General features: G+C 39.7%; 1 protein-coding gene across 4 annotated transcripts in view; it reads left to right on the top strand.

Annotated features, from left to right (window-relative positions):
* Positions 1 to 13,751, top strand: part of myom2b (myomesin 2b) — a 54,229-nt gene extending 40,478 nt beyond the window's left edge. For all 4 annotated transcript variants that reach the window (XM_074613389.1, XM_074613406.1, XM_074613397.1 and 1 more), the window contains 14 exons: positions 567 to 629; positions 991 to 1,058; positions 2,049 to 2,162; positions 2,794 to 2,881; positions 3,562 to 3,600; positions 4,504 to 4,609; positions 5,530 to 5,596; positions 6,009 to 6,105; positions 7,575 to 7,611; positions 8,775 to 8,797; positions 8,984 to 9,039; positions 9,612 to 9,701; positions 12,367 to 12,492; positions 13,166 to 13,751. In XM_074613389.1, coding sequence (XP_074469490.1) covers positions 567 to 629; positions 991 to 1,058; positions 2,049 to 2,162; positions 2,794 to 2,881; positions 3,562 to 3,600; positions 4,504 to 4,609; positions 5,530 to 5,596; positions 6,009 to 6,105; positions 7,575 to 7,611; positions 8,775 to 8,797; positions 8,984 to 9,039; positions 9,612 to 9,701; positions 12,367 to 12,492; positions 13,166 to 13,375 — 1,184 coding nt within the window. In that variant the 3' untranslated portion in view covers positions 13,376 to 13,751. The remainder of the gene's footprint in view (positions 1 to 566; positions 630 to 990; positions 1,059 to 2,048; positions 2,163 to 2,793; positions 2,882 to 3,561; positions 3,601 to 4,503; positions 4,610 to 5,529; positions 5,597 to 6,008; positions 6,106 to 7,574; positions 7,612 to 8,774; positions 8,798 to 8,983; positions 9,040 to 9,611; positions 9,702 to 12,366; positions 12,493 to 13,165) is intronic.
* The last annotated feature ends 621 nt before the right edge of the window (positions 13,752 to 14,372 follow it).

Below are 14,372 nucleotides of genomic sequence, written 5' to 3'. Positions count from 1 at the left end.
CCCACCACTGTCTCACATATTCCTGTGGGGAAACACTGCAATCTACCACCTAAAGAACGGTGATCAGTGGACATTAACACATATTTCCTCCCAGGTTTTATAATGATATTAAACCACAAACGCAATTGTGGCGATGACAAAATAAGTTTTTATTTTCCATTGTAGCTGCTGCTGTACTATGTTGAGTTAACATTTGCAAAAAGGACTTTCCATTTTCAAATCCTTATTTCCCTCCTTACTAATCGGTGAATATGCTGGCTGAACACAGCACGTTGAGACATGGGTGGTATAAAGTATATATGTGCTTGACTTATTGCATCGCTAGCATAAGAGACTACATTATGGAAATATATTCAGTTGATAAATGTAAAAGTGGGTTTGAAGCCGTTATGTATGAAGGACACTCAGAGATTCAAATGAAGGAGCTTGATGTCATAAATTACGATTCCCCTCTCATACAGAGGACTATTAGTGAGCTAATCCACAAACAGAATCTATAGCAACTACCGGCAACACTTTGATCTTTTAATTATCCTCTGTTTATGTGTATCTGTATGTGCACACAGCTTTCAAAGCAGCGCTGGCTGAGGCCGAATACCAGAGGAGAGAGTACATCAGAGTCAAGGAGGGTAAGACATACAAAACATCATCCACTCTTAAGCTTGTACGAGCCTCTTACTCTCTGTAGCCTGAGACCAGCTCACCACTATGTTGCCTGGGAGACAACTAATCTGATGATGAGTGTACAGGAAAGAAACAGACCTGTATTACTTTAAGTGGGAGCTGGAACATTAAAACTCAAAATGTTTAAAATTTAGAAATGTATAGAACAGCTATCATAGGTGCAAGAGATAGAGATAGTTTACACTATGAATTTTAACACCATACTTACTATATGCATAACTAAGGCAGGAAATAGAGCTCATGCAATCAAGGTTAACAAGTAATTTGATTAAAGCTCATGTCTAAACTGGGCCTTTCTCTCCACAGGTCCCCACTTCAGCGAGTTCCTGACACTTCAGGTTGGAGACGACTGCTCTGTCACTTTGGTCTGCAAGGTAAACACAGCCACACTCAATAATTATTGAATATTTATTTACACTCCAAACAAATGGGAGTCTGACTTGTGGATAGCTGATTGGCCATTCTTAGGAGGCTAAGTGCAGGCTGAGAAAAGGCTGTGTAATGATAAGGTCCAGATTGAAAATAACCAGAATTACACTGTCAGAGATTTGTTGTGGATTTGTTAGCATGAAGCACATAATTAAGACAATTTTGAAATGAAAGTATCGTTCATATCCCTCGAGGCAATCTGAAGCCAACATCTGTTTAATCCGTTTGTCAGTTTAGCCCAAACAAGTCCCTTTTTGAATAATGTGGAAACACAACAGACATATGCAGTGAATTAAGTGGAGTGAATGTTGTGACTATAAACAGCAGCTTCTTTCTTTTCAAGCATCAACCATTTTGCAGAAATAGGATTCATTTGTAGTTGGTGTCAGTGATAAGTTAGGGTTCAATAAATTTGTTAAAAATTACTACAGGCCAAAGTTCTCTGGAGGGAAAGAGTGGGTTTTATATCCGTGAGATGGGGTGAGAGTAACTGCCCAAAGTGCAGACGTTGAGATATCTCACCACATAAACTGAACTTTCCACACATCACTGACTTGTTGGATTTGCATCTGGTAATGAGTTATAAAATCTGAGGTGCTGCTGCATTAATGGCATTGCTGAACAGGTTTCTCTTAGGTGGAACTATATATACACAGAATATCTCTAATGGCCCTGTTACACTTCAAGTGTTAAATAGCCCTGGTTGGCAGGAAAAGATGAGGTGCAACACATCTAGAGTCGGGACTCACAAGTGACTTTTAAAGGCAGATTAATGGGGGTAGTGCAAAAATGCAATTTTTGGGCTGGGTCCATCTGTGACTTAATTGGGATTTGATGATCTGATATATAGAAGCTATAAAAGTAGCAAAAACCTCTCTCCCTTTTTAATGATAATTATGTTTTAATAATATGTGCGATTGTGTTTTTCATGGCAGGTTGCTAACTTGAAGAAGGAATCTGCGTTCACCTGGTATAAAGAAGAAACTGAGATCATCCCCGATGTGAAGCCTGACCTGGGATCAGGAGTCTGTAAACTGCCAATTAAACTGGTAATATAACTTTTGTACTGGTAATCTTCTGAATGCTATGAAACTGTGTACAATACTGTTATTTCTTTGCATGGTTATACATGCACATACCAGGATGTAGCGTAGAGTAGTGGCTTTACTGATTTGGATAGAAACATGCTGCAAAGTTACACAATTTAGTGTTTCTCAGAGGTATGGATGTGCAATATATTGATATTATATCGATATTGTGATATGAGACTAGATATCGTCTTAGTTCTTCATCATCATTATATCATAATGTGACATAACTGTTGTCTTTTCCTGGTTTTAAAGGTTGCATTACAGTAAAGCGATGTCATTTTTTGATCTTACCAGACTGTTCTAGCTGTTCTTCTTTCTGCCTTTACCCACTTAGTCATTATATCCACATTACTGATGATTATTTATCAATCTCATTGTGTAAATATTTTGTGAAAACACCAATAGTCAACACTACAATATCGTTGCAATATTGATTTTGAGAAATTTGGTCAAAGATATCGTCCCCCCCAGCCCTACCCGGAGTGTCCAAAAACAAAAACAAGGACACACAGACCTCATTATGTGTTCAGATCTGTGGCCTATATCCCCTACACACTATTTGATGTTTCCTTTTTTGTGTCTTCTCCAGTTTTCAAAGAAGACTGCGGGAGTTTATAAGGCCACCATCAGTGATGACAGAGGAAAAGATATGAGCCAAATTGACATCTCCGGAAAAGGTAAACATATCTGTCCGTCTTAATTTATCTTGCTGATTAATTAGGGGAGTAATTCACTGACTTGCCGGCTGGCTGGTTTTCTAACTGAGCATAAACTGAAAACGAGCTTGATGCTCATTAAAAAGTGGGAGACAGGAAAAAAATATGAACCAAATGTATACACTGACTGTATCTGTGGTAAGCTAATGAATTTTTAACTTTGTTTTTCCAACTACCGTATTACAAATAGTTCTTGCCATGTGACCGCTCGCTCACCTGCTGGCTGTATTTATTCCGCAGAAAATCCATTTTAATGTTCCCGTAAAAGTTTGTGCAAAATATATACTTAAGCTGTAGTACTTCTATCTTGTACTTCTGTGTGCATCTTGATGGCAGAACTAAGTAGTCCTTTTTCAGATCCTCTTCTATAGGTTAATTATTTAATGATTTGCTGACAGATGCATCTTCACACTCTTTTGCCATTTTACCTAAGTAGTGACACCACCAAACAACAGAAATATACAGTTAATTGGGTAATAATGGCAACAGGGATACTGAGTCACAGGGTATGGAGACAAAGAAACACACCTTTCATTTGAACCTTTCCGTACTGAGCTTTGAATGCAGCCACCAGAGGGCAGCATCGTGACTTTCTCTCCTAGCTCTTTCCCTGACCCCATGTTTTTCTGCCTCTCTTCCAGTCTTTGACGATGCCATAAACAAGATCAGCCAACTGGCTGGTGGGTATCCTCCTCACACACACACACACACACACACACACACACACATGCACAGAGGTGAACACACAGACATCAATTATCTCACTAACACTTATCCGTATTAAAAACGGCACTAAACACCACCATCATCATCATCCTCTACCCACTGAAGGGATCAAGAGCAAATTATCTAAACACGACACAATCGCACCACATTGATGAGAGATTTAGTAGATCCATCACCAGGCTGAGACATTTCTGTTTTTAAAATCCCACTGCTATATACACACACACACTTATCAGCGTGTGGCAGAAGTTGTCATGCTGGAAGCATTTGGCCATCATGTCATCATGTGGTGAAATCACTTTAAAATTCCACCGCGCTGTCACAGTGACAGTGTGGAGGAGCATCTTACTCCTATTTTAAGAGACAGTCACTTGACAGCTCTGCAGCAACTGTTACAGCAGTGGTTGCAGAGGAGAAGAGGGTTCATTACTGTGATAATGGGAAACCATGGTGATGTGACCAGGTGGATGACACACTTGTACACTTGTAATGTGAAGTCTCACACAGACATAGTGTAGTATAAAACTCCCTTTTAGGTATAACAGCTTTAAAAAAGAAAAGTTATTAAAGCTTCTGATGTCTGAAGCGTTTTATTGAATGCAGCATACAAACAGTCTGCACTCTGCTTCATTAGTGCAATTCTGCTCTCCACGCTGGATAAAGGTAACATAAAAAGGGAAGTTTTAAAATAGAGTCCTCAAATGGCTGGAAATGGAAGTTTGATTTAATTTGATCAATTTTGAGCAATAAAATGCATCGTGTAGCGGCCGTGGAGAGGTCAGGTTATCCAGCAACAGATAATTCTCATTTTGAATGTGCCCCTCCACAACCTCTGTCACCTTGTTCACCTCCTCTAGGAGCCAGTGCAGCAGAGCTGGTGATTAACTGCACAGCAACAGGCATTCAGCTGCAGTGTCACATGAAGTATTACACCTCCGAGATGAACATCAGCTGGAGTCATAGGTAAGAAAATATATTTATAATACTAATAACTGGCTGCCCTCTCTCAGTCGATTCGTCAACTAAATGGTCGTTTTGGTCAAGAAAGTTACGATTTTTTTAGTCAATTAGTCGTTTTTTTATGCTTTTTTTCATGCTCAATGACTTATGTCCAAGAAACTTCTGAGCACAGCTCCAGTAAACACAAGATTATTGTTATGCTTCTGTGTGATTCTTTGTGGAGAAACAGATCTGTCAAAATCAACTAATCGATTAGTTGAAAAAGTCGAGTGTTGGTCGAAGACAGCCCGACTAATAACACTGCTACCTATGCCGCTACAACACCAGCAACAAGTACTACTAAGAAGAAGAAGAAAATACTGACAATTACTTCAGTTATTTGTAGTCATTGCAGTGGTTTCTTTTAAGTCTGTCTATAAACATGCTGACCACCAACACATTATTTAGCTTTTCTCTCTAGTTAAACTGCCGGGAGTGGCAAAAACAATAAGCAACATAATAAAACTTGTGATAGCTGTTGGCAAGTGTTTTCATTATCTTGGTTATTGCAGTAAAATGGCCCTGTTTTGTGACAAAAATCCCACCCCTATCATTTTTTATAAAGAAGCAACGTTTAAAGCACTCTGTCGTACCCTGGAGATTATAAAATTTGTAGGTAGGGGAAATAGATTGAGAGCGAGTAGACAGGAAGAAAGAAAGAAAGAAAGAACAAACTCAGATTAGATTGTAAAACTCTCTCTGTGATTGTGTGTGTGTGTGTGTGTGTGTGTGTATGTGTGTGTGAGAGAGCGACAGATAGCGAGAGAGAGAAATTGATATCCCTATGCGTAAACATGATTTTCCATTACCTCCACAACAGGCTTCACCTACTCACAAACAAACACTACACACATACGCACTAACCTCTCCTCTCTTCTCCTCAGTGAGTCTAAACTCTCCCACAGTGACAAGATTGTGATTGGAGGAACCCCTGCTATGGCAACAATGGAGGTATTACCGTCTCCCGTACAATAGGAAACAGTATATGCCTCTTAGGTGGATCATACATGGCTAATTTTTATGACAATAAAGCCCCTCAGGCAGTGGCACTGTTGCTTAAAAGTCATCAGAGTGCCTTTGTAGAGGTGATACCAGGGCAACTTTGAGACAAATTAGATAGATAATTTTACCTTTAGAAGGGGAAGCTAATGAATAAAAACATCATACAATTTAATATTCATTAAACTTACTTAATTAAACAGCGTATATCTTCCTTTTACTTTTTGTCAGAGAGCTTTTTAATTGTAATTACCCAGCAGATGAATGAATCTTTTTTAAACCATGAATTAAAGTAGAAATAGACAGACGGACACTGATTAGTTGATGGGTTTGTTAATTAATAAATTGATTGATTGATTCACAGGTGATTGAGCCACTGGAGAGGGATAAAGGAAAGTACTCCATCGTGATCACCGACCCTGAAAACTCACATAAACGCAACCTGGACCTCAGTGGTGACGGTCAGTACCTGCTTTCTCTCGCTGTGTGTCACTCACTCTTTTTATTGATGATGCAGTAAAAAATGCGCCTGGAAACAACACAGTCACTTGTTTTTATGGAGCTCTTGGCTTCAGTCTGTAGTTTAAGACTTTGAAGTGATGCTCCAACCAAAGTCTATCTTTTGAGTATCAAACACTCATCCCTGTAGGCTGGAGAACTGGCTGTAAAAAGTTTGCTGTTCGCTCTTCTCCTCTGTCCTTCCATTATGCTCAATATGTTCCACACAAATATTGATTGGATGTCTCATTATTACTCATCTCAAGATCTGAAGCTATGCCAGAAGTAGTTTATTTATATTAGGGCTGCAACTAATGATTATTTTTATTGTCGATTAATCTGTCGATCATTTTCTCGATTAATCGATTAGTTGTCTATAAAATGTCAGAAAATGATGAAAAAAATTATCAGTGTTTCCCGAAGCCTAAGATGACGTCCTCAAATGCCTTTGTTTGAAGATATTCAGTTTACTGTCAAAGAGGAGTAAAGAAACCAGAAATATCTTTTTTAAACGTGGCTGGCCAAAATGATGTCTGGAGCTGCATATTTTTAATTCTAATAGCCTACAGGTGAATGTGTGGCTGAGATGAGCAACATGATGTGATAGAGATTGTTCGGGTTCAAAACTGAGTGCGTCATGATGGGGAGAGCCTTGTGTTTAAAGGGGTGAAAGTTGTGAATGTGATAAACCATGACAGCCTCTAATGCACCCACCTATAATAATGCATATCACCCAGTGCCCAAGTGTGACACAGGTGCACCAAGTATGAGCCTGGCCACACAAAAGTGCATTTGGTACGGTCTCGACGCACTTGGCAGGGCGCATCACATTGTGTTGCTTATCACAGCCACACATCTACCAATGGGCTATTATAATTAAAAAAATGTGGCGCTCCAGACTGGCCAGCCTTGTTTAAAAAGAGATGATGCACCCAGCCGTTCATGGAGCTGTGTGAACTCTTTTCAGTGTGTCATTCTCCAACACGCCTGATGATGTGCAGAAGAAACTGTGTAGAATAATTAATCAAAACGACACGTTTGGTGGGCACATAAGCACGGGGGGTTCTGTGGTGATTTATACTGGCTGCACAAAATATAACCAGCAGATCTGCTGTGCGTAATTGTGGCTTGACCGCACACAACATCACTCCAGTTAGAGACTGGGGTGCGCTGGGCTGGCTCTCTGTATATACACTTATCTGGTGTGCACAAAATAACTAAAACGTGGAAACGTTTTAATTCAATTGAGGCCACAAATTACTATCTTGTTCTCACAAATTAATGAAAATTACTCACACCGATTCATTTAAAAGTTGTAATCAATTGATTGTTGCAGCTCTAATTTATATTTTCACCAAAATGTTTGTTACGGCTTCTACTCTAAAATAAAGTGAGGAGACAATTTGTGAAATTCTGTTTTTGTCTTTTACAGTATATGAAAAGGCCTTCGCTGAGTTCCAGAAACTCAAGTAAGAATACACTCTCAAAGCTGTTACTTCTCCCTTTCTGTGTACATTTTAGTCGGACTAACCCTGCTAATAATGAATCACTGTTTCCTTCACATTTGAACTTAAACTGCTTCATCACAAGTTTGACATTTGGTAGCTAAAAGTAAAGTATAATGATTGCCCAGGATACTGGGTGCAGTTCATTTCATAGTAGCAGTTCTGCTGCTATTGAAATGTTCTGTTGAGACAGTCACTCAGCTATTAGATTTGTTTTTTTATGTATTTTTCTGTGCAAGATAGCATGCACATTTGCATTTGATGCATTTGTAAACACCGTACACCTTTTAAGTGAATAGAGATGTATTTAAATTTATGAATGTTGAACATTTAAAAATGTAAAAACCCCCAGTATTGCCGTCTGAAAAAGTCCATAATATTATAATTCAAGCTAAAAATCAATGTTAAAAATAGAAGCAGTCAGGTAGCAGAGATCCTTTTGGGTCCTTTGGCTAATTAGGCCAAAGTGAAACCCCACATACCGAATTTTGCAAATCCATTTAGAAAAATCGATTGAAACTCCAAACACTAAACACTCCATGCGGAGTGGAAACTGTCCAAATCCCTTTTCTAATTAACATTCAAAGAGAGACATTTAAACACAAGATTTTACAAACACATTGAAACAAGTGGCACCCTGTTGCCCTTTTGATTGAGCATCAATATGCTGAGAGGAGACCAGAGTTCCCCCAGCCATCTGGTCCTGTGGCTGACCTCTGGTCCTCCCATGCTGCTCCGACAGCCCTCACCCAGTGATTACAAAGCAGTATCATTTTTCCCTTAGAAAAGATTCTGTTAAGTCCCTGGATAAACTATGTGGTTTGGCTCTAAACCCAGAAAACCTTGTGGCAAACCATCTGACCACTGCTACCGACCCAAAAATGGAAAAGATATTTGCGTGTGGTCAGTGAGCAGAGCCAGGTGGTGGAAACAGACCATAACCAAACTTGGCGGTACTACAATTACAATACAGAGTTACATTTTATACTCTTTATACTTTTGTATTTTGAAAGACAAATTAATACCGAGACGTACACATTAGAATACAGTGTATATGATAAGTGTACTGCTGGTGTGCTTGAGAGAGCAAGAGACAGATCTGTAACTTTATGTTCTGTGTGTTTCAGGGCTGAGGCCTATGCTGAGAAGAGTGAGTTCATCCTTCCATTCTCCTTGTTGCTTTGTTTTTTTACTTTAGTTACTTCTGTTTAAAAAATATCATTGTTCAGACGTCTCAAAAAAACATAAAGCTACTGAATGTATAGTTGTCTTCAAGAGTTCATCAATACAATAGGCCATAGGAATGATTGGTAATAATAACAATGGTTTGTTTCAGACCGCGGTCAGGTGGTGGGAGGACTGCCTGATGTGGTCACCATTATGGAAAAGAAAGTAAGTGTATATTTGATTTAAAGGACCAGTGTGTAACATTTAGGGGGTTCTATTGATAGAAATGGAATATCATTTTAATAATATGTATAAAGTTTTTGACCCGGCAGCCATGTTGAGATCTGTTGAGGAAATACCAAGCCTTGCCCAACAGCCGGAGCAAACTTTCTCATTTTACAGCTAAACAGTACACTACAAGATGTTTCTGAAAACATTTGAGGCGAGAAATAGGTATTACAGTAACAGAATATTCATTCATATTTGATCTGCCTAGTTTGACTATTTGGTTGGAGTTTGCGAGTGATTGACAGCTGCCTCCGTTGAATGAACAACCAATAGGAATGCTCTCTCTCTGAAATGACCGGAATCACGCGCTAGATTTTTTAAAACCTGAAAACAGAGCCATGAGGAGGTGCAGAAGTCTAGTTATTTCTCAGAACACTTGAATTGCAATATGCTGAAAGGTTATTATGGAATTTTTGCCCATTAATGCAAAAAAAATTCTGCCTACTGCAGGTTTAAGTCTCTGTTAATTTGTGCGTTTGTCTAAGAAGTCATCTTTGTCCCTCCTTTAGACCCTGAGTTTAACATGTACAGTGTGTGGGGACCCCAAGCCTCAGGTCTCATGGTTGAAGAATGGAGCAGAGGTGGAACCTGACGATCAGGTAAATGCTTCAGCCACACTAACACACCATGTAGAACATGGTGTGTTAGTGTGGCTGTGTGTGGCTGGATGCGAAAAACACACTTCAAACAGGGCCCCGTTCTTCTCTTTGGTTCCTACCTGCCACACGCTACTGCTGACTCTTGGAGCCGTTTATTCCCTTCCGAAAGCCAGCCCCTTCTTTCTCTCCCATGATTAATTACCTTATTAATCAGACACAATTGCTTTAGTGTGTTTCTATTAACTTGTCTAGTGATACTACACTATGAGGTTTCCGCACAGTACGCGTTTACTGGATTCTCTTGTTTTACTCCCGGTGGCTTTGACTGGGTTTCAGTATTTTGCACACTCGTTGGATCATATGGGTAGCGTCCTAAAGTGCACTATACTGTCAAAATGCAATGTAGAATAACGTTTTTAGTATCATAGTAAGTGTTCTGGACAGAACAATACATTTTACTTTTAAAATGACTAATATAAAGTAATGGAAAAGTAATATATGAATAAGAGATTCAGGACATACTGGAGGAAATTTTGAGGTACTTTTTAAGTAGTGTATGTTTAGTTTTAATTAGTTCACAAAATAGAAACTGCTGCAATACACAAGATACTGCTATAAGTCTCTATACAGCCTCTATATGTACTGCCGAGGTGATCAGGATTGAGCGAAACAAAGATCATCTACCTGCTTTTAAAGGGAGACTTCAGCACCAGTTACAATCCCTCACTGGAGGGATCTGCATACTTTAGGTGAGGTCAGCATTATCAGCACACTCCTGGATCGGTAATGGAACAAATCTACCTCTCATATCTCATTGACCTACTTGCCAACCAGTACAAGTCTACAGCCTATCCCCAGTCAGTGGAGGCTCTTTCAACAGCGTCAGCATCCTGCGGCTCCTAGCGGCTTTGAAGATTTAAGTTTGAGAAACCGCGGTCCAGGTGGAATATGTGTTGAAGTTTGCCCTCTGCTTTATTCATTCCCTCACCTGCTAATAATCTGTCTAAAACAAGAACTGACGTCCTTGGTGATGTGTTTTCCAAACCTCAGGAGTGCTTCTCCCCTACCTCGTTACCACAGAGGATACTGAAGATACTAACAGAAAAACAAACAGAAGTATATACAGATCCAGAGAATATTGCACTGAAACTCAGAGCAGGGATAGGTTTTACTGTAACGCTATACAGGTTTAAATAGAGGTGTGTTGGAGCAGGTGGTGAATACATTTGGTCACAAAACAACCATAATTACCTAATATCATGATTATTTTATACAGCAGCTACCTTTCATCAGTCAAAGAGAAAATAGTAACCCACAGATTAGACTATATTGGTCTAATAAATTAATGCAATTATCCAAAACCATATGACATGTTAATTAGGAGAAAGGTGATCAATTGCAAACATCTTTATGCCTCCAGGCGGCGACAGCCGTGGCCATACGTACGTCCCATTCTCGTGAACGTGATATCTCAGGAACGCCATGAGGGAATTCCTTCAGAATTGGCACAAATGTCCATTTAGACTTGAGGTTGAACTGATTAGAATTTGGTGGTCAAAGGTCAAGGTCAATGTGACCTCACAAAACATGTTTTTGACCATAACTCAGGAATTGATATGCTAATTATGATAATTTCACACAAATGTCTGATAGGATAAAATGATGAAGTGATGACATTTTGGACAGACATGGCAACCCTGTCTCCCACAAAATTACGTTCCCATACAACTTGTGGTACAAAAGTATTTTCTCCCAGATTACGGTCGCAGTTTTAAACAAGAGATTAACGTTGTAAATGGAAACAAGACAAAAACGCAACAAAACAACTTGGTTAGGTTTAGTAACAAAAACAGTATTTAGCTTAAAATGAACAAAACAACAACGCAAGAAATTACTATGTTTCACACGGGACACGAACACCGGTCTCCTGGGGGAAAGTCCGGTGTTTGTTGAGAATGCAATTTAGGTGTATGGGAACATAATTTTTAGGAGACAGGGCTGGACGTGGATGTGACGTGAACTGCAACTTGACTAGTGGGCCGAGGCATACACCGCGAGTCCGTAATTCCAGTCGTTTTAAGGTCTATTTGATTGTTAGGCCAGTAGAGCTTTTAGTTTCTCAAATTTAAAGGCAAGTGTTTCTCTTAATAGGAATATAATTAGCCTGCTACAAGTGCCACTCTGGCAAATGAGTGGGCAGGTACTGTATGAGAGAGGGAAATTAACACACTGTATTCTCGCCAGCAACGCTCACATGGTGCAAGTCAGACTGCAAGTACTCTATCTTGTCTCAGGTGTCTAAAGAACATCTACACAAGTGTACTTCAACTCCGAAGGCTTTAAACATCAATAGTTTTGTTTTTGTGGTCTTAACAGGTACAGATGTAGTAAGTATGTTTTCACTGTCATTTAATCGAATCATATTATGGTTGAGCTAACAGGGCTCAGCAGATTAGAATAGACAATAGAGTGGAATAGATCATTAGTTCTTGTGTTCACAAAGCCCATCTAGCAGTGCTCAGGTTTTGCTAAAGCGATGTGGTAATCAAAGCTCATGCTGCTACTCAGAGGAAAAGATAAATCGATTTTTAGTGACAGACGTTTTAAATGTTAAACTCCCTGCGCTGGCTTTCTCACTTCTTTAACCTTTGATTTTATATTTCAGTACGTGGTCTCCCTGGACTCAGGCAGGTTTGCCTGTCTGACGATCAAAGGTGTTTCCATGGAGGATTCTGGCAGATATACCATGATTGTCCAGAACAAATACGGAGGGGAGTCTGTGGATATAGTGGTGAGTGCCCCCTGCTGTGTACCACAAATGACTCGATCTACTCCGAGCCGGGGAATTTTACTGACCATCTGTTGCACAAATCTTGTATTTTCACTGGGGCTAACAGTGAGATATTTTTGTGATCACACTTGTATGTAACTCAGAGGGGTTACTGAGCTGATATTTGACCTTGTGATTTTTGTCTGACCCTGATTTGACAGTTTTAACATGAAATGTCTAGCCCTTTGAAACTCTCTACGTACATACTGTACCCTCCATGTTAGCGGATGGGACATAGGCCAAACTAAAAAGTCAAAGTACACGTCAAATACATTTTTCTGTCATTTTAGGTCGATCTCACCAAGCTGATATATGTTCAAGTGTTAATCTTTCTGATGAGTTTGGTTTTAATTAATTATTTGATGCTATAAAAAGGGGGTGACACATCATGATTGGCAGCTGTGAGTCTCTCTCCCTGACGGCTCGCGATACCACGGCTCCACCGCCCAATCACTGCTGCACAGACTCTGGCTCCAAATGATGTTAATTTGGTTTCGCACTGTACAGTGGGAGGAAGTGGAGATGTGTAGTCCATCTTTATATACAGTCTATGAGACTTACAGAAGAGTAAATGCATGTATGGGGTATGTTTGCATCATACTAACATTATGTCTCATTCTGTCTCTCTCTCCAGGTCAGTGTGTACCGTCATGGAGAGAATATCCCCGAGGCGAAACCAACTCTGACCCCTAAAACAATCATCCCTCCTAAACTCCCCATTGAGATGCCTCAGCCCAAGACCCAGCCTGCTCCTAGCCCCGCCCCCTCAACTCCTAGCCCCGCCCCTCCCAAGGCAGCAGGAGGAAGAGGAGTGAAGAGTCCCACTCCTACAAGGAGGAAGTAGAAAGCATGACAATCATAACTAAGGAAGTATTCACACACTGGTGCGCATGTAAAACCACACAAGCTTCCATTGGTATTCTCTATCTGGACAGATATTAACAGCGTTAAATGAAATGGAACTAACACACTTGGTGTTAAATTAGAGAGTCAAGAAAACCCTCATAGCTAAAGTAATAATAACTGTTATAGTAAGCAAAAAAATGACAAAAAATACTGTGATATCCCTGTATGAAAATGAAAAAACATGAAATTAATAAAATAGAAAACTAGTTCATATCTGAACATAACTTAATTAGAAATTACTAATTTAATTGAAATTAATTGAAATGAAACTTGAATAAAGCTGAAATTTCATTAAAACTGTTGCTGGAAAAAGACTGAAATGTGTATTTTAAATTGACGCTGGTATGTGAGTGTGAAGCAGAACCGTAGTTTTCATGCATAGCTCTGTGTACAAATGAAACAAAAACAAAAAATCAAATCTGCCGAAACTAAAGGAGAGATTCATACATATACTATAATTAAACAGACGCGTTATAGACTATATTGTTGGTTACCACCATGTAGACATCTGCTCAGAATGCTTCAGCCCCTCAGAGCTATACTCACCGTCTCAAAACATGTTGCAGCAACATAAAACACAACAACTTGATCCTTCAGGACAATAGCTTTGATATGACTTCATCAAAAATGCAGGCAAAACTGTCTTTTCAGCAGGATATTGATGGTGTGCAACATATTGTGCTTTATGAGGCCTTTGGCAGAATTTCTTAGTTCCCCCTCACGCGCCCTCAACACCGCCACTACCACGACCCTTTGAAGACGGGGCCAAGCCATGTTGTGGTGCCTGTGGAGAGAGGTGGGTCCACTCTGCCTATAGGGAAGGGCGGCTCTGCGTATGATCAATGGTTTGGCTCGGTCTCTCGGTCATGAGACGTGTTTTATACATGACAGATTTCATTTATTCATTCATGTTTCAGAAAATTTCTCCTATAATG

This window comes from Sebastes fasciatus, chromosome 2 (genome assembly GCF_043250625.1).
Source record: "Sebastes fasciatus isolate fSebFas1 chromosome 2, fSebFas1.pri, whole genome shotgun sequence".
NCBI lineage: Eukaryota > Metazoa > Chordata > Actinopteri > Perciformes > Sebastidae > Sebastes > Sebastes fasciatus.
The sequence above is the reverse complement of the archived record's forward strand: the minus strand, read 5'-3'. Positions and strand labels throughout refer to the sequence as shown.